At 29.7% G+C, this 19,968-nt stretch overlaps 3 protein-coding genes across 5 annotated transcripts in view; 1 reads left to right on the forward strand and 2 right to left on the reverse strand.

Moving 5' to 3' along the window:
- Window positions 1-9,470, reverse strand: Rpb7 (DNA-directed RNA polymerase II subunit Rpb7). 3 transcript variants are annotated; one of them, XM_014417007.2, is made up of 8 exons: window positions 9,345-9,470; window positions 9,157-9,266; window positions 7,538-7,697; window positions 6,017-6,067; window positions 3,080-3,145; window positions 2,927-2,998; window positions 1,548-1,581; window positions 1-66 (listed from the first exon to the last, which is right to left on the reverse strand). In XM_014417007.2, exons 1-8 carry the CDS (start codon window positions 9,354-9,356, stop codon window positions 50-52), a joined length of 522 nt encoding a protein of 173 aa, XP_014272493.1. In that variant the 5' UTR covers window positions 9,357-9,470; the 3' UTR covers window positions 1-49. The 3 variants fall into 3 exon arrangements, with proteins under 3 accessions (XP_014272493.1, XP_014272492.1, XP_024215634.1); XM_014417006.2 differs by lacking the exon at window positions 1-66 and adding an exon at window positions 1,249-1,459 and having other exon boundaries at window positions 9,345-9,469; XM_024359866.2 differs by lacking the exon at window positions 1-66 and having other exon boundaries at window positions 1,531-1,581.
- A 1,614-nt stretch (window positions 9,471-11,084) lies between these two features.
- LOC106678488 (uncharacterized) lies at window positions 11,085-11,719 on the reverse strand. The gene is made up of 4 exons (XM_014417010.3): window positions 11,644-11,719; window positions 11,491-11,561; window positions 11,337-11,418; window positions 11,085-11,246 (listed from the first exon to the last, which is right to left on the reverse strand). The coding sequence occupies exons 1-4, from the start codon at window positions 11,670-11,672 to the stop codon at window positions 11,117-11,119; spliced, it is 312 nt and encodes a 103-aa protein (XP_014272496.1). The 5' UTR covers window positions 11,673-11,719; the 3' UTR covers window positions 11,085-11,116.
- Window positions 11,720-14,331: 2,612 nt separating this feature from the next.
- thoc7 (THO complex 7) overlaps window positions 14,332-19,968 on the forward strand; it is a 7,150-nt gene continuing 1,513 nt past the window's right edge. Inside the window, exons 1-3 of the mRNA XM_014417051.3 lie at window positions 14,332-14,493; window positions 17,519-17,639; window positions 19,151-19,454. Coding sequence (XP_014272537.1) covers window positions 14,484-14,493; window positions 17,519-17,639; window positions 19,151-19,454 — 435 coding nt within the window. The 5' untranslated portion in view covers window positions 14,332-14,483. The remainder of the gene's footprint in view (window positions 14,494-17,518; window positions 17,640-19,150; window positions 19,455-19,968) is intronic.

The raw sequence follows: 19,968 nt of genomic DNA on the forward strand, positions 1-19,968 counted from the left end.
TTTTGTGTATTAGTCTTGATTGATGAAGGCTTTCTTGAAGTTTAAAATTTTAACTTCCAACTAAACCTATAAACAAAAAAAAAAGAGATAAAAGCATTAACCCAAAGATATAAAAAACATTAGTCCAAACTCTCACCAAGATCTGCTTTTAGCAGAGTGTAATCTTGCCATACAGCCCCACTTTTGCTTATTATATATTTCTTCCAGGGTTCCTTCTTTTCTTTCACTCTTTGGGCTACCTCTGCATTCTACCTTTTCATTCTCTTATTACTGGAAATAATTTTCTTTTTATCACATACTTCACTTGCAGCTCGTAGAACGCAATTCTTGACATCGTGCCACAAGGTATTCAATTCTTGGTTATCAGTTGTTCCTTCAAGCTCCCTCCTGAGTACATTAGCGTATATTTGTTTCTTGCTTTCTTGCCAAAGCACATCCACTGTAAGTCTGTCATATGCTTTTGGTCTCCTTTCATATGATAGTAAGTTTTTATTGTGATGCCACTAACAATCGGTGTATTGATTCCTTCCCCTCTAATTACATTATTATCTGTGAAGAACTCTCTGATTTCTGTGCTCTAAACAAAATAATCGATGATGCTACTTCCTTCTCTCCCACATGCTTCAAAGATTACTTATGGATCATCTTGTGATTAAACAAAGATCTCAATAAGTAGATCATTTGTAACACAAAACTCGATTAGCCTTAGTCTTTTATCAGTTTTGATAGCTTCAGCTCCCCACGGGTCTAACACTCCACACGCTGGGGAAGGAGTAGGCATTGTTTTCAAATTTTCTTTGGCAAAATTAAGCATTAGGAAGCTGTATCTTCAAGATCATCTATGCTGATTTAACTCTGAGCTACGGGACATGTAACTTATAGTTCAAGTATATGCCCCTACAGAAGATAGGTTAGTAAGAAACAATGAACAATTTTATGAGTATCTCCAGAGTTGTAATCTGTGCTGAAAGCTAAAATAGAAAGTTAGTGATCTGTGGTGATATGAATACATGATCTGGAATGGACCATAATCTAGCGTGAAATCTTTCTTGAAGATTAAAATTTTAACTTCCAATTATGCCTTTGAAAAAAAGGAATACATATTATTCTCCAGAAACCCTTTTATACCCTAAAAAATTCATTTATTAATATTTAAGAAATATATTCAGTAAAATTGATTTTTCTTGGGTCATTAAACTACAATAACTCATATTTTTTACTTTCAAAAGGGAAATGATAAAATTAACATACTTTGTGAAATATTTTAATTTTTTTAGTACCGAAAATTACAATCAACAGTGTATACAATGTAATAATACTAATAATATTTTTTATAGCATGTCTTTTACATTAAAAAAATTATTCTTTTTATTTTTAATTTACAAATCACTTTTTTCTTAAATTAGTCTTGATTCATGAAGGCTTTCTTGAAGTTCAAAATTTTAACTTCCAATTAAACCTATAAACAAAAAAGATAAAAGCGTAACATTAGTCAGAGAAGATTAAAATAAGTAAATAAAACAGTTTTATTTAGTTCAATAACATACCTAAGTAATCATCCATAAGCGTTCCAATTGCAAACTGAAAAAAAAAAAAAAATATTGCATTAAATTTTTTTTTTTAATTCCCTTAAAAAAAAGGATAATTTTGCATAATTAATGCATTAAAAGGATAATTTTCAGGAAAGGGTAAAAAAAAAAAAAAAAAATTTAAAAGAATTACAATAAAATTTGGCTTAATTTAAAAATATTTTAATTTGTAAATTTTTATAAAATAGTGAAATAGATGTATAAATGGTAAAATATTAAATTACTTTTATTTAATTTTTAATTATTTATTAAAATATAATGTAAAATTTGTTCTAAAAACCTGATTGCATATTATTTTTGTAGGAAGATTTTCCGGGTGGCGGTCAATAAAGATACAGAATAGTAAAAAAAAAAAAAATATTTAGTGTTAACCCTAATGTTACGCCCCAATTTGCAGGGCTTCGTTAGGGCTAAATGGAAACAAGATACAAATATTATAAGAAATAACAAAAAAATAATATGGATAATATAATAGGAAGTAAAAAATTATATTAAAAAAAAGTATATGAAGAATATGATCAGGGTGCAGCATAAAAGAAAACAAAAAATAGTTAACAACTATTTATTTGCCTCACATTGTAGAGCTTCATCGGGGCTAAAAAGATACAAAAAGGTAAATTACAAATCAATTTTCTCTTAAATTAGTCTTGATTGATAAAGTCAGTTTTCTTGAAGATTAAAATTTTAACTAATTTACCTCTTTGTATCTTATTGCCCAACTATTTCTAAATATTTTTAGTTATTTTATATCTTTTCAGCCCTGATGAAGCCTAAGCAAAGTGGGACGAAACTTCGGCAAATAAATTTTTTGTTTTCTTTTTGACGGCACCCCCGACCATCTTCTTCATAATTTGAAATAATACGGTCAATTATTTATTTATATAAAACAAAACATTTACAATTCTATCACACACAGCTGTATTTATTATAAATAAGTTTCCTACTCATCTATTTTTATATTTCCTTTGGTTAAGCTGTATCTTTTTTTATAAATTTTTTACTTTCTTTGTATATTTGTACTATTTTTTTGTCACTTCTTAGAATTTTTTTTTTATTTAGCCCTGTGTGAGTGAAGGTGGGGCGAAACGTTAGTTAACATTAGATAGTTTTTTCTACTATTATATACCTTTATTGACCAACATCCGAACTATCTTCCTACAATCCACTTCATACAGTCAACTATCTTCTTCCAGTATTTTATTTTTATTTCGGAACTGGATAATGGACAAATAGGCCCGAAGCATTGTTCGGAGGTGATAAGAATAAATTTGTAATCAAAACAGAGCGTTATTAGTGAAAAATAAAAAAGAGTTAAAAAAAATTGATTTATTACTTACAATCCCAGATGCATCTACTCTTGTCCCAACTATTTTACACCTTATTACATCTTCTGCTGTTATTACGACATCCTAAAATTGAATAATTATTCTTAATAAAACATAAACAAAAAAATAAATAAATATATTATTTACAATTATATTCTGAATTACCTCATCTTTGGAACGATAGCATGGTGGCGTTTCATTAGGACAGAATTCCATATCAGCAGGAATGGACTAGAAATAAAATGTTTCATTATAATTATCCAATTTTATTGTATCATGTTTCAAATTTTGATCCATACACATATTGATATATACATACATACATACATACATACACATATATAATCATAAGTAACAGAAAATACCATTTAATTAGTTTGTATGATATAATCTAATATTTGTGTATAGTTTTGTGAGGAATAACATTTCTTAGCAAGTTTAATAAATTTTTTGAGGTTAAAAACTTACCAAAGTTGAATATAATTTATACTATATTTTTCTTATTGATAATGAACCAAACAATTAAACAGTGTAAAACAATTTTTCAGCCTTGGTTTAATAGATAACATGATTTCCATAGTGAAATTAAAAGTATGAAAATATGAGGATTATTAAGGAGCATGAATATGGGACAATAGTCCCGAAACGTTGTAAAACTAGAAAGAAAAATATATAATAAATTAATGAGGTGTAGATAGTTGACCGTAGATTAATGATTGGAGAAGTTTATCGGGGGTGCGGTCAGCAAAGAACAACATGAATAAACAAAACCATATTTATTTATTTTATGCCGACGTTTCGACCTGAGTTTCAGATCTTCATCAGGGCTATAGAACAAAAGAGATAACAACAACATTTAGAGAAACATAAAATTGAAAAGGAATAGTATACAAACAAATTTGGAATCATACAAAATAGTGAATTGAATCATAAATGATAAAAAATTGATAACTGATAATTGAATAGTAAAAAAAATTAAATTGATTGATAATCGTGGAATTAGATGGTAGTAGATTGAAAACAGTGAAAGATGAAATATAATATCATGAAGGTAAGAAGATATGTATAATATAAGATATGCAAGTAGTGTCTAAAAAACTGAAAAAATAAATAAATGAATAAATTGAATCTACAAATTGAACAATATGACAGAAAATGAAAAATAGTGAGTGGCTTATATCTGAATTACAGTGTGAGTATTAACTTATATACCTTTACTTAAAAATATAAATATATATACAATAGGAAAAAGGTAGAATATGGAGAGCAGGAAAAGAATAATGTAAGAAATATGAGAACGAGAAAGGAGACTCATGTTATGGCGTAGAAGGTAGGCCTAAAACTGATTGATTTTTAGAAAGGCTCGCCAGAGTGAGCTATGGACAGACAAAGGATTCGCTAGAAACGTAAATGTCAAGAAAGACCGTTATGAAACAACAGTTGATAAGAAATACCAATGATAAAAATAGAAGTCAAATTATAGTTTAAAAGAAAAACATAAAACCAGTATATGTAAAAATATGGAACCCAATTTACTGACCGCATCCCCCGACAAACTTCTCCAATCATTAGAATAAATTATATTCAACTTTTGGAAGTTTTTAATCTCAACAATTTTTTTGAAATTGATTTATCAGACTTTCTAAAAAGAAAATCCAGAATTCTTAGCAAGTATATTCTTTGTCAATAAAAAATGGCTGCCTTGAACGTATGTACGTCAGTACAGCTACCTCACCATTTCTACTGGGTAGGTAGCTACATATTTACATAATTATTTACGTTTCAAGGTTTAAGAATAAATTATAATTCTTTTTTTATCCCCTCTCTTCTTTTGCTATGTTGTCACTATGCTCATTTCAGTTAGTTCTACTGTAATTTAATTACATTTTAAGGAGTTACTGCGATATTTATCAATACTTTTTGTGCATTTATGTGATGGGGGGTGGGGTTCATTCTCTATTTGAATCTGAATACCTTAACAATTTGAAACATTTTTATTATTTTATCCAAGGCTTACGATTTGTTGCAAAAGTCATACTGCAATGATATTGATATAATGCATCAAAATCTTGTCAAAAAAAAAAAACCTGCATTAGTTAATTGGAAGGACCTATACTGTTTAACGACAATGCCATGCCTTATGTTTGACGACAGACAGTGAAGAAACTAAACGACCAGTGTTACTAAGCCCTTCCACACTACACCCACCTTATTTTCAGCAATCTGAACAACCCCCCGCAGCAATTAGTTCTGAAAACTGAGATTACACAGTATACCAAAATGAATTTTTGGGTCAAGTCCTTTGAACTATAATATAAAATTAAATGAGGAGAAGATGGTTGGGAGTGCGGTCAATGAAAAACACAAATAAGTACGATTAACTTATTTTAATGTGCCAACGTTTCGGCTAGAGTTTCTAGCCTTCTTCAGGGCTAAAAACAGAACAAGATAACAACCACAGTAAGTATAGAAAAATTTAAAAAAATAAAAAGAAAGTATAAACAGAATAATTTTACAAAATAGAATTAATAAAATGAAGTGATGAGAGAAGCGGGAAATAAAATGTATACATAGGTAATTGAAAGAGTGGGTAAAATAACATAATTAAGGAAATTTATTTTTATTTTTATTTCATTTTCTTAATTATGTTATTTTACCCACTTTTTCAATTACCTATGTATACATTTTATTTCCCGCTTCTCTCATCACTTCATTTTATTAATTCTATTTTGTAAAATTATTCTGTTTATACTTTCTTTTTATTTTTTTTAATTTTTCTATACTTACTGTGGTTGTTATCTTGTTCTGTTTTTAGCCCTGAAGAAGGCTAGAAACTCTAGCCGAAACGTTGGCACATTAAAATAAGTTAATCGTACTTATTTGTGTTTTTCATTGACCGCACCCCCAACCATCTTCTCCTCATTCATCATCCACGGTCAACTATCTCTCATAATTATAAAATTAAATGATTTATATAAAAAATTTAAACTGCAATGTTCTTTTGAACAGTAGTGGAAAAGCAAGATGACTTTATAGAATACCATACTAAATGGTTACGATAAATTTAATTACTGTAATAATTAATTAAAATTTTGAACTTACGTGATGGGATATGAAGCATGACAAAGGTCCAATTTCTGCAAACATTCCAACCTAAAATAAACAAGACCATCAATGAAAAAAAAGAAAAAATTAAATTAAATTATAAAACATCAATCATAATTTTAAATTATAAAACCATTGGTTAGTTATGGTTTGCTATAACTTCTATTATTCAAGAACTTAATATAAGTAATACCATTTAGACGGCAGAAGAATAATCTCTATTTAACACTAATAGCAGTTAACAGTCACGAGCTTTTTATACATGATCCTTACTAGGTTGTAGGTGGTTCCGGTAAATATGCATATTGCAAGAATGACATTTTTGTTGGAAATTATTTATTTTACACATATATGAGATTCAAATAATCCTTTATTTAGAAAAGGCAAAGATATATAACTGGATATGTCAATTGCTCTGTTAACGATACTTGACTAATAAGCAGTCCTGCCAATTCTTCCAACAAAAAATACTCACTCAGCGCCTTGAAAAATGGTATAACTATTTGATAGTTACAGAAATGTCGCACTGAGTTAGGTGTAATCATTAGTGAAGTAACTGCTACTTTAGCAACCACATGTATATGCCTTGACATCAAACTATTGTACACTTTCAATTATTGAAGCAAAAGTGTTAGCCACTACCATGGTTTAACTAACCAACTTGATAGTTACAATCATGACAGCATTAACTATCAAGATAGTTTTACTGTCGGACTGGGTCTAGTGTGATCGTTAAGAGTACAAGTAATGCAAGAGGACTAACAGTTGCATTAACTGTCATGGGTATATGCCTTGACAGTGAACAGTCGCAACATATCAACCTTACAATAGGGAATTATGATAGGCAGAAAAACACTGTTCTTATATATTTGCACAAAAACTTAAAATTGTATCAGCCACAAGCCCCCAAAACAAATCTACCATAAACCTAAAAACTAATTTGCCTAAGAACTTAAAATCAGCGAGTTTCGACATCCTTCACTCTGTCACATCCCACGTGACATACGACTGCAGCGACAAAGCACTGTTGTCACGTGAGAGGTGACATGGTTGATTAGGGTTAGAATTATAGCACAATGACAACAATCTCATCTATGTACATCCTCAGATTTTAAACTGATAAACAGTAGCAATGACTTTGTTTATATCAAATGGACTAACTATGAATTTGACGACTCATTGCATGGAGGCTTTTGATGAAATAAAGTTGGAACGTAATAAAAACAATTTTGATAAAGTGGAACGATACTTCTGCAAGTAGAATAGTTAGTATGCTTAAGAAAAAATATTTGGAAGTGCTTTTCTACACAAAGCTAAGTACCATAACCAAATAATGAATTTCCAGTCAATAGAAAACCGAATCTACAAAATAAGATGGCTCAGAAGCTCTCAGAAGACAAAGATAAAGGAAACAAGGAAGGATTGTAATTGAACCTAGAATATTTCTTATATAAAAATCATTACTTGAAGTAATAAGATCATTTATATTCTCTGCAAAGAACTTTTTGAAAATTATACCTTGTTCACTTGAGTAACGATCGCATCTACAACTTCTCCTTTAAAAGGTCGGAATACAATGGCTTTATATTTCACTGGATAAACTACAAAACCTTGTCCTGGCTGTATGACACCAGCTCCAATGTTATCAATGTTGGTGACAGCAATGACAAAGCCATACCTGAAAAAAAAGAAAGAAAGAAATATAGTAGAACACCAATTAATTGGCCACTGATTAATCAGTGATAAAAATAAAATAAATTAATGAGGAGTTAATTAAAGTAAAGTAAAAACTTATTTATTAGTGCCAACGTTTCGGCCAGAATTTCAAGCTTTCATTAGGACTATGAACAAAAAAAAAATTAACAACTAATGAATAAAAGGATAAGGGTGTAATAGTTAGTTATATTTTATGAAGGCTTGAAATTCTGGCAGATATGTTGGCACTAATAAATATATTTTTACTTATCTGTGTTCTTCGCTTATTGCACCTCCAACTATCTCCTCATTTAGAAAATAAATTAAGTGCTGAAAAAAGATTAATTCGGTAAAACAAATGACTTTGCGACTACTATTAAAAACTAAAAAACTGTTGGTATACGGAAATTCTAAAAATTGTTTTTTTTTTTTTAATTAGTAAAACCTGGTATCGAACATTTATTGAGATTTGAAGTTTCTGGATTCACCAGATTATTCAAGACTGATTTCATAAACTTTTGAAAGTTTTTAGGAATTTATTTTCTAAAAAGAATGATGTTTATATTAAATTATAGTAAGTTACTCCTGATTAAAGGTAAAAAATAGTAATTAAAAAACAGTTTAACACTATAAAAGATTTCATTTTTTCTACTTACCTTATTTTACAACAAAGTGCCTTAAATATTAACATACATATCACTTTTATTGTGTTTTATATTACAATTCAATTGTTATCTAATATACTGGAAGATTGCGGATTGACAATGAGTATCAATAAATGGCATTTGGTCCGGGTGTGATCAAATAAAACTCAAATAGTAAATTGGTGTACTATTTTGAGCTAACCCAACATTTCGTCATGATGCAGGGCTCCGTCAGGGCTGTTTTGACAGAGGTTAAAGTCAGAGTGACTCTGAGTCAAATTCAGATCAAGAGTGACTCAAAGTCAAGTCTCACTCTGACTTTGCCTTCGTCAAAACAGCTCTAACGAAGCCAAGCAACGTGGAGTGAAACGTTGGCTCAAATAAAAATAGTACACCAGTTTACTATTTGAGTTTTATTTTACCGCACCCGGACCAAATGCCATTTATTATCTAATATAGGAGTTTTTTTTTTTATACACTCCTAATCGACTGACCATGCCTAGGACAAAGAACACTGTAAAGTTATGGCAGAAAAAAAAACAATATTTTTAACAAGATCACTAAAAATTTAAATCATTATTTTGCTTTAAACTACATTTAATACAAATCGTGCTAAAAAGGGGGAAAAATACACAGCGTCACTAATACTTTCAGATATTTCAGTGCCAATTCTATTCCAATAAAAACTGGGCAGTGTTGATAAATTAAATGGATATATAAAGCATATACACTATCTACTAGAACATAAAACATATACACTATCTACTAGAACATATAACATATACAATATTTACTTACTTGCCAGTACAGGTGCCTTCAACTTCAGTATATAATTTTTGTTTAACTGTTTCATGTAATTGAGGCCCAAAATATCTAGGGTGTAATAATATATCGTGTTCCAGCGATATCTGAAAATAAAATAGGTGATATTTTAAACTATTTAACCACGATTAATAACATATAATGTAAAAAAATATTTAATTTACATGATAGAACATTTTCAAATCGTTGTTTACACGTCAAATGAAAACATTTCGTTCTAGAATGAATCAGTCCACTTAAGGTCTGTTCCAACAACCACTTCTGACTGTCTGGAACAGAATGGAGCATGCGCAGTACAAGTTTTTGCCTCCCAAATCCAATACTGTGCATGCTCCGTACAGTCAGAAGTGGTTGTTGGAACTGACCACATTGAGTCATTGATATTGCCTATTATTTGGGCTATTCATACTTATGTTGTTTTTTTTTATTCTTAACGATAATATTTCAAATAAAAATAAATAAAGTTTACTTCAGCTCCCCTAGATAAGGCCGAAGCCAATTTTTTCTGACGAGAGTGTACCAAACTAACCCGAACGAACCCTACTAAAGACGATTTAGGTTAGGTTATGATATTAACCATTTTTCAAAAGCGAAAATTTCTGTTCTTGCACACTTTATCCTTTCTCCCTTAGTTAAAGGTTAGCTTATAATTCTCCACAATCTTCGACAGCAGTTGCTATTACTTCTTCTGACTTATAATTATTTTATAATACATACGTTTACTTACTTCTTCTAACTTATAAATATTTATTATACGTTAGAAGAACTAAATTATAATTCTTAGACTCTGTAACCAGAAAATAAGCATATGATATTTTTTAATAAGAAAAGAAAATCGTTTAATAGTTAATCTGACTAGAATAGTAAGGTTCTCTTGAGCTGTAAATTAATAAAAATAATCGTGAGATACTGTTTTTCATCTTTTTATTTATACCCACACCTTTCAAGTACACAAATGACAATCAGCGAAATGTCCGACCGTTATATTAATTAAACAAATAGCCTAATAGTGCACCTCGAACCGTCTCCTCATATATACTATACAGGGTCAACAATCTTCTCATAATTTTGTATTTTATATTTGTTAAAGAGGGAAAATAAAAAGGGAAGATATATTGGGTTTAAAGGATAAAATTATATTTAGATAAATGGATAGTTAGTGATTGTTTTAAAACTAATATCCATAGATTTATAGCATTTAATATGACTTGTGGTAACTGTTTAATTGAGATGTAAAAATTCATTTTTTATTCTATACACGTTGCTCTGTAGCAAACTGAATATATCCATTGTACCAGCTTGCAACGGTTTTATAACAGTCGGTTGTGTAGCCTTGTAGATTATCTGGCTAACTCATTCTTCGGTCCGAATATTTTACATAATATTAAAAAAAAACTCTCAACTTGAACAGCCCTGATGAAGCTCTACAAAGTGGGGCGAAACGTCGGCAGATAAATAGTAGTCAAATATTTTTGTTTCTTTTGACCGCACCCTTGACCTTCTTCTTCATAATTTTACGTAACAGTTTATTTTCTAAACATTAGGGCGTTATTCTTCCATTAGTGTAAGAGGTCACGTTTTGCATATGTAAAAACAATGAGGAGGATAATAGTTTTGTAAATCCTATTTTTTAAGTTTTTGGACAGATGTATGGGCATACCATATGGGGGTACCTAAGCAATATTTCCTAAATCTAGAGGACCTTGAGATATTTATATGAAGACATTTTTTTTGCAGAAAAAATAAAGAAAAGTACTCCAAGCTCAGTTCTTTAATGTTATAAAATTTAATCGATAAATTTGAATGTTTATGGTGAAAAAATTATTAAATTCTAAACACACGTCGGGTATGCAAAAAAATTCAAATGTTCTTTTCAATTATTTATTACAAAACCATATAAATTATTTCATACAACGTTTAAATCATAAGTTATTCATCATACATCACTTAGTCCATTCCATTCTGACTTATGTATCAAATTTGTCATGAACAATACACTATTCTGAATTTTTGCAATAGCTTTGTATTTTTCAAATTCATGATTTGGTAGTTTTTGAAATGGATTTCTAAAACACAAAAAAGAAAGAAGTTTTTATGCATTTTTGAAGCCAAAATAATGTAAATTAAACCAGATCTTATTAATATTGAAATATTACGCTGTTGAAGAGTGGGCTGATTCGACTATTAGTTTTGTCAAATCTTCAATATCCTTGGAAATTTGTTGTTGATAATGGGTAGCTGAAAGGAGAAAGTTTAATATAAGACACATTTTAGACTAATATATTTGTAATTTAATCCACAAGGTATTACTTATTTGTGATATTCCTGGTGCAACTGGAGAAACATTTTTCGAAAATATCCCTCCCGTAAACGTTAAATTGCTAAAATAACAAAATATGGAACCTTGTATATGAATAAGCAAATACTTATAAGTAATATAAATGAATACTAATCATATCTTACCTATTTCTAATTTCTCCGAAAGGGTTCATTTTTAAAAAACTATATGTTTCAAATATACTCTACAGAAAAAGAAAAACAATGTTGCCAACAAAACTCAAATAAAAATACAATTTTTTTTTTTAGGTAATACAATAATTATTTTAAAAATTATGATCATTTTAGTTATAAATGTTTGTTTTGTTTTTTTGATTATCAAACCATTTTATTTACTAAGAGAAACAAATAGTTTCTTTTTTTTCTTAGGGGGGGGGGTAAATGAAATAACCTCATTTAGGATGTAAGTAGACACTCCATGGCCCTAAATCACTTATGTGCATTATAGACACTTGGAATTGGTATAAATTGAAAGTTTGTTCAATTGAAATAGTTACATGAAATTGTAAATTTTTTCTTTTCCAAATATCATCTAATAAATTTTGGTCAGTTATAACTAGAGTTCGTTTGACTTGAATGAATGGATATCTATTATAAAGGTAACAAATGTAGTTTGTTTTAACTGGGAAGAAATTGTAGACATAATTACTTCTTGGCTTGGCTAGAAAGAGGATTATTAATGCCTTAGGGATGAGATTTGACTTTAAGGAAAAGATTTTAAACATATTTCATCAAAATCGTTAAAACCGGTTACGTGGTGTAGTCTACAGAAAAACATGTTTTTCGTCTATTGCGAAGGGTGACCGATTCGGTACACAAGTATCGGGGGCCCAAACTCTTCAATAATAAAGCAACAAAATTCTCACATTAGTCAAAAATATTCTCTTATAAAATGAAACGAATAAAGCTAATAAAATTTGATTCAAATTCATTCTGTACACTTGTTCTTGTAGAACAAATTATTTTGAAGATATTTCACAAAATAAGAAACAATTACGAAAATTTTAAACTTTTCGTATTTTAGACAGTAATTATTGTAAAGAAACTCAAAATTTTAATAACTCTAAAAAATAATAGGGTAGGGTTTTCTGTAACGTGTATATGTTTACAATTATTTTAAAAAAAACAATACATTTCATTGTTTTTATAGGCTAATTGCAGAACCAGCATTGCTTCACTATTGCTAGGTTTGAAAATGTACATACGTTAATTGAACACTTTTGAAACTTTAATATAATTAATACATAGATGAACTGATAAGGCGGTAACTATAGTAACATCAATGATAACATTTAACTTCGCTCTATAATCGTTAATACTGGTCCAGTTTAGGTGATTTTTCTTATTCTTTTAGACAATTTAATTATCTATGATATTGTTATATATATAATACATAAAATATATATATATTTTGTATTATAACCCTCATTAGTACTATATTGAAACAATTCCTAATCTGGATTATCTCTCTAAGAAGTCTGGTGACAATTCTTTTAAAATTTTTTGAGGTTAATCACTTCCATTTTAATGAATTATTTATTATTTATTCATGATATTGTACATAGTGATGGTGGTACATGGGACAGTGGTCCCGAAACGTTGTACAATATCATGAATAAATAATAAATAATTCATTCAAAAATGGAAGTGATTAACCTCAAAAAATTTTAAAAGAAACAATTCCGAATGCCTGAACTATCAAAGTGTGCTAAAAGTTTCTTTAGGAGTGAAATAGTGAATATTGGTTTTAGCACCTTGATACCTGAAACCCTTAAATACGTATTTTTGAAAAAATTGGTCCAAACTTTTCGCCTTTACATTGGCCTCTGATGAAAGTTTCAGACGACGCTAAAAACGAAATTGCTTTTCCCTAAGAAAAATGTTACTGACCTACTTTACTAAAATCTTCATTATTGTTTTTTTACTTTTAGTGAACAAAAAATATTTAATAGTATCAGTAATATTTTTTTCGTGATTCTTCGTGCCTAAAATGCTTTATTTTGTTTAAATTTTATCCAATTTTAGTCTAAAAACAATCTATATTTCTTTATAAGTCCGACGTTTCGGCCATCTTCAAGGATGATCCTAATTACCAATTTAGAACCACATCAATTTTGAAAAACTTTATGCAGGCTATTCTGCGCTGGTCAATAATTTCAGTTCAAAATTACCCTGTTTTGTCAATATTTCACATTAAAACTTTTGTTCACAGTAAATTTTCACTATTATACTTTACCACAACTATTATACATAAAATATGCTTAATTCTGTTAATAAATTTTTTTTACCGAAAAAATAAGGTCAGCCTATAATCTTCCCGGGGAAATTCTGAACATTTAGCAAAAAACTCCCATCACAATTGGATGACGGCATGGACATACAAATATTGAAATATGAAGAAGATAAAAATTTACTGAAGCATTATGTGTAACTCATATCTTGTTAATAACTAAATTTAAAACATATACAAATATGAAGAAAATCGTAAGGGTTGCGGTCAAAAAGAACAAAAATAGTTTTACATCTATTTATTATCCGACGTTTCGCCTAACTATGTAGGGCTTCGTAAGGGCTGTTCAAGACTTTTTGCAAGGACAAGTCTGTAAAGCTACGGAAATAATAGTAACAGGTCCAAAGTTCAGTTGGCACGAACCTAGTATAAAGAACAGATATCTTTAGATCTGTTCCAACATCAGGCCAGTCCGGAACTGTAAGGAGTGTGCGCAGTACATATTTTTCTCTCCAAACTCCTTCACTGCGCATGCTCCGTAAAGTTCTGGATAGCCCGAAGTTGTTGTTGGAACAGACTTTTTGTGTATCCTTATTGACGGGTTGCAGGGCTTGTTATAGTTTGAGCGCAATAGAGTTCTGATTTAACAAAAACGTTAATTTAAAAGGTCTAAAAATCTCTGAGACAACTGAAAGATGAAAATGATCTAGGGTTTGTGGGAATTTAAAATTACAGGATGGATGAAGGTAATTCGTTCTATAGTTTTTAATATTTTAATGGATATGCCCTACTCCTTTTTGAGATTTGCATAAGTTAGTGGTTCTATCTATTACTCTTACTAGGAGTTAGACTTTAATTTCTCTTGACTAAGTTTTTTAATTATCTGTAGGTGAGAGTTATATTTATAGCACCTTAGAACATTATCTATATTAATCTACATTTATTGTAGGACTTTCTGAATACTTGCTATATATGATTGACTATATGTAAAAATAATAGTGTTTTTTTTTTGTTCACTGCAATGTTGACCATCTCTTTCTTATCTATTTTCTATTCTTATGTTTCTAAGCATTTCTTGTAAAGAATTACAAAGTGAATTATTTATCAATCCATGGAGGGTGTTTTATTGTTGTGAGGCTAGATAGCCTGAAATATTTAATATTGGTAGAGAATGAAGTTGTGCCTTGTTTCAACCCTCTGTGTTAAGAAGTGAAGGGTAAAATCGTATATAGAGAGATATGTTTGTGACTTGCAATCTTATTGGCTAATTTCAATGACTGATGTTAAATATTCCTATAATTGAAGCATTCATTCATAAAACATGGTCAATGAAATTACTTATGAATTGAAGTTTTTGGTATCACAGTTTTTTTTTAGGCTGATTTCATAAATTGTTGAAAGAATCTTTAAAAAATAGGTTTTCTAAGAAAATAATGTTGATATTAAGTTATGGTGAGTGATTCCTGGGCCCTATTTCATAATAAAGTACAAACTAATACTATTAGTCTTGTCGATTTAACTTATTACAATTGCACTGACTTGTACAATAGTAACTTGTACTTTTTAACTCCTGTGATATCACTAATGGTCATTCCTATTGTGAAAAAAATAAGCATTAGTGCAATTAGCACGTTTCTATACTTGTATTTTGAACTAATATTATTAGCTTTCATTATGAACAGGGCCCAGGTGCCTGTTGCATTATTAGGCTTTATATTATAATATTAGTTCATAAATACATGTATATAAACTACAAGCACTAATGCTATTTGTTTCATTGTGGATAACTAAAAGTTAAAAGATAAAAGTCTGGATCATAGAAATTAGTGAAATTTTGTAAAATACAAACTACAAGACTAATGCTGTTGCTGAGGGAGTTGAGGCATAGGTCTTTGCAACCTCGTAACTGCAGTGGAACCAATTCAAATCTAGGGGTCGACTTCTATTTCTGTGGCGATCCCACGGAACCTTTACCCCCACCATAGTTAGAATAGGGTGGTACCCTGTAGATAATCTCCCTGTATGTCAGAAATAATCAGGAAGGTTGCCATAAAAAAATAAATAAAAACACTACAAGTTTAATATAATTAGTTTGTACTTTATTATAAAATAGGATCCTGGTTGCAGTTTAAACATTGCAATTAACAAAATGTTAACTCTTAATTTAAAACAAAGTTGATCCTTTTTTTCTCTCAACTTTATTCTTTACAACTTTTCCAACGTTTCGACCCTCAGGCTCAAGGATACCTTCATATTGATGTCATTTCCTTTTTCAAATCTTAAAAATGCAAGCTAATTGCCTTTGTCCCATATAATCTTTTCTAAATAATTTTTTCCTAGATTTAAACCTTTTATAAAACACTTTTCTTCCTTTTTTCATTCACATTTGCAACTTAAAGTTAAAGCTGTTTTAAGTTGCAAATGTGAATAAAGTAAGGAAGAAAAGTGTTTTATAAAAGGTTTAAATCTAGGAAAAAATTATTTAGAAAAGGTTATATGGGACAAAGGCAATTAGCCTGCATTTTTAAGATTTGAAAAAGAAAATGACATCAATATGAAGGTATCCTTGAGAATGGTCTGAGGGTCGAAATGTTGGGAAAGTTGTAAAGAATAAAGTTGAGAGAAAAAAAAGGATCAAATTTGTTTTAAATTAAGAATAAACTAAACCACCCTCAAAATTGGTATTCTTAAAGTGGCTCAAGAATATATAAAATAATTAATCTAAAATGTTAACATTTAAAAAGTTTTTATTTTGTTTTTTTAACATGTTTTATTACTAAATACCTCAATTTCAGAATTGTCTCTGATTATACTTGGTATATTTTCTTAAATTATATATTTGTTTGATATATGAATGGTAGGAGCAGGGTAGCTCAGTGGTTAGGCACTGCACTACTAACTCCAAGGACCCAGGTTCGAATCTGGCTGTGACAGATATTTATTTATTCTGTCACTCCAGCCGTGAGTCAACCATGGGATCCACCCAACTTCATAAGATGGGTATCCTTAATTGGGGAAAATTTGGTGCTCAAGCATGACTAAATTACCTTTCACAACCGTTGGTCTTGTAACAGTACTTCCTAACAAAGTACTTCATCATCAGGGCCGCCCATAGCTCAGTGGTTAAGACACAGTTTTACCAATTTGATGTCTATTGGCGGTGCCGGTTCGAATCCGGCCTGGGACGTTGACTTTTTTCATTGAGTGGCGGTCCCACAAAATGAAGAACTTTGACCCCCAACCATGGTTAGGCAGTATAGGACTCCAATGGGTGTCTTGGCCGAAAAAAAAACAACAAAAAAAAAAGTACTTCATCGATTGTAGTGGTACAGATTTATATTAATGGTATTAGTTGTCAAGTGTCATTTCCATGTAGCGAGCAGGCATGTACTCACTTATAGACACAGAAAAAATGGTTAACCATTGTTTTCAGATATACTAACATTAAGTTATTCTTATTAAACCAAATTCAGGCCCTGACATCAAAGCAAAAATTAGCTATAGTTGAGACTAATAGCTAAAATTGTCATGGATACGATATTTATTATCAATGGTTCATTCATGAGTAAGGGTCGTATCCATGGTGATTTTAGATATTAGTTTCAACCATAGCTAATTTTTGCCCATCCCTGGCCACCCATCACGTTATAGTGACACTTGGTAACAGTAATCTTATTAATTGTGAACATAATAATTTTTTTTAAATAAATGGTGGATTAGTCATTGTATTTAGGTTTCATTAACATGTGGCATTTTTTTTTTTTTTTATAGAAGAAATCATAAGGAGACGTCTTTTAATTGACGGTGACGGAACTGGTGATGATAGAAGAATAAATGTGCTTCTTAAAAAGTTTTTTAAATGGTGTAATAGTGAAGATAGTACTATTGAAGGGTGAGGAAATGGTTTATAACATAAATATATATTTAATTTTAAGCTAATTACTTTTAATTATAATAAAAAATATCCATATGGTTTCAACATGTTAATTCTCTTATAACTCCCAACATTTCGGTCATTCTCTAGGATATCTATTAATTAACAATGTTAATTACAATCTCTTTGACATTATGTAGACCCACTGGAACTTATCCTCAAAGGTAAAAAAAGTGCAATGGAATCCTGGCAGTGAGCAGTAAGATACCTGGGAATTCACCTTGATCGCCGTCTTTACTGGAATCACCATATCAACATTAAATTAACCCAAACCTATTCACGGTTAGCAATGCTATATCTTCTCTTTAATAGAAAATACAAACTAAAACTAGAAACAACTATTCTTATTTTTAAAACAATACACAGACCACTTCTGATGTACGGCTCTGAAGTCTGAGGAGGGGCATCCTTTACGAAAAGAAAAAACCACAATAATTTCAAAATAAGGTTGTAAGAATCGCAGTGCCCCTTGTTTTCTGAGAAATAGCCTATTGGATCAGGAACTACAAATAGAATCAATAGAAGACTTCATTAACCAGTTACCTGCAGTGAGTTACAATTTGTGAGATCCAACTTCATCCCGAAGACTGGAGCCTAGGCTGCTGTAAGATATTCTGTTATAAATTCTATGAATATCTATTTCTGTTATTGTCATTACTACTATTTTATTTATTTTTTATCTTCATGTTTTTCAAATTAACTCCCCCCCCATTAGAAGTCAGTTTTTATTTTATTAAATCTTATCTCTTTCTTTTTTTTTTTCCTCTTAAGAATTATTATTTTTATCTATTCTATTTTATTTATATATATACTTTTATAAATTATCGTTATTATTCACAAGTGTTCAATATTTATAGCATTGTATATAGTTAGGGGTGTCTTTTGCAAGTGACTAACCCCCCTCCCCACAATCCATTGTTAAACAAAACAAAAAATGTAACTGTTACCTTAACCATGTAAGGCCCATCAGGCTGATCTGTCATTAAATAAAAAAATTGACGAGTAAAATTATTATTTTTTATATATAAATGATTTTTGGTATGTTTCATTTCAATATGTTTATTTGTAGTATTAAATTGAAATGCAAGCTAACTAATTTAGTTCAGTAAAAAAGATATGATGTCACAAACCGAAGAAAAGAAAAAAAAAATAATGATTCCCTAATTCAATGATGTTTTATAGCTAGGTATATTGACTAAGGTATATTTTGACAAAAGCAGAATAGTGTAGAACCTTTTATTGACATTGTTGTAGTACTAATATGAATAACGCGTGATTCAGAATGTTTTTTAAAATAATTTTAATGTTAAAATTAACAACAAAATTGTTAATTAATAGATATCCTTGAAAATGGCCAAAACATTAGAGTTATAAAGGAACATGATGAGACTACTCAGTTATTTTTTATTATAATTGATAAACAAACGAGTCTGGATCAAAAAATTAAATTATTTATTTTTTTCTTCCAGGAAAGATCACTTACTATCCCAAATTTCACAATGTGAATATGCTTTTGTGAAATCTCGGCTCGCCGCATCTATGGTGACTTCAGAATTAGATAACTACGCTAATGTTACAAAACAAATTGAGGAAAGTCTTTCACAAGTTCAAAAGGAAATCACTGAAGCAAAAGAAGAGTTCAAAGATGCCAAATTGATCAGGAAAAATAGGCTGGAATATGAAGCCTTGGCTAAAATCATTAATGAACAGCCCGATAGAAAAGAGACCAATGAAAAATTAATTAACATTAAAAAAGAACTGCAGATCTCCGAGGTGAAATATTTTTTTTTTTATCATGAGGTATCAATAGTTGATTGTAGATTAATATGGGGAAAAGATGGTCGGGGTTGCGGTCAGCAAAAAATACACAAATAAACGAAACTTATTTAGATTAATTTTTATTAATATATTCTTGTTTGAGAGTGGTTTAGTTTATTTAAAAACAAATTTGATCCTTTTTTATCAACTTTATTCATAACAAACCTTCCAAGGTTTCGACCCTCAGGTCATTTTCAAGGATACCTTCATTTTGATGTCATTTTCTTTTGTAAAATCTTAAAAATGCAGGCTAATTGCCTTTGTCCCATATAACCTTTTCTAAATAATTCTTCTTAAATTTAAAACTTTTACAATCCACTTCTCTTCTTTCTTTCATTTACATTTGCAACCTTAAAACAGGTTAAAGTTTTAAGGTTGCAAATGTAAATGAAAGAAAGAAGTGGATTGTAAAAGTTTTAAATTTAAGAAGGAATTATATAGAAAAAGTTATATGGGACAAAGGCAATTA

This window comes from Halyomorpha halys, unplaced genomic scaffold (genome assembly GCF_000696795.3).
Source record: "Halyomorpha halys isolate HHAL.00 unplaced genomic scaffold, Hhal_1.1 Scaffold145.1, whole genome shotgun sequence".
NCBI classification, from domain to species: domain Eukaryota; kingdom Metazoa; phylum Arthropoda; class Insecta; order Hemiptera; family Pentatomidae; genus Halyomorpha; species Halyomorpha halys.

Excerpts from the sequence above, each read along its gene's own strand:
- Rpb7 (XM_014417007.2), bottom strand. Across the intron at positions 3,146-6,016 it reads CATGCTTCATATCCCATCAC|TCCATTCCTGCTGATATGGA; the intron begins GTAAGTTCAAAA and ends TTTTATTTCTAG. Across the intron at positions 2,999-3,079 it reads GCTATCGTTCCAAAGATGAG|GATGTCGTAATAACAGCAGA; the intron begins GTAATTCAGAAT and ends ATTCAATTTTAG.
- LOC106678488 (XM_014417010.3), bottom strand. The coding sequence starts at position 11,672 with ATGAACCCTTTCGGAGAAATTAGAAATAG. Across the intron at positions 11,419-11,490 it reads ACCAGGAATATCACAAATAA|CTACCCATTATCAACAACAA; the intron begins GTAATACCTTGT and ends TTCTCCTTTCAG. Across the intron at positions 11,247-11,336 it reads TCAGCCCACTCTTCAACAGC|AAATCCATTTCAAAAACTAC; the intron begins GTAATATTTCAA and ends TTTGTGTTTTAG.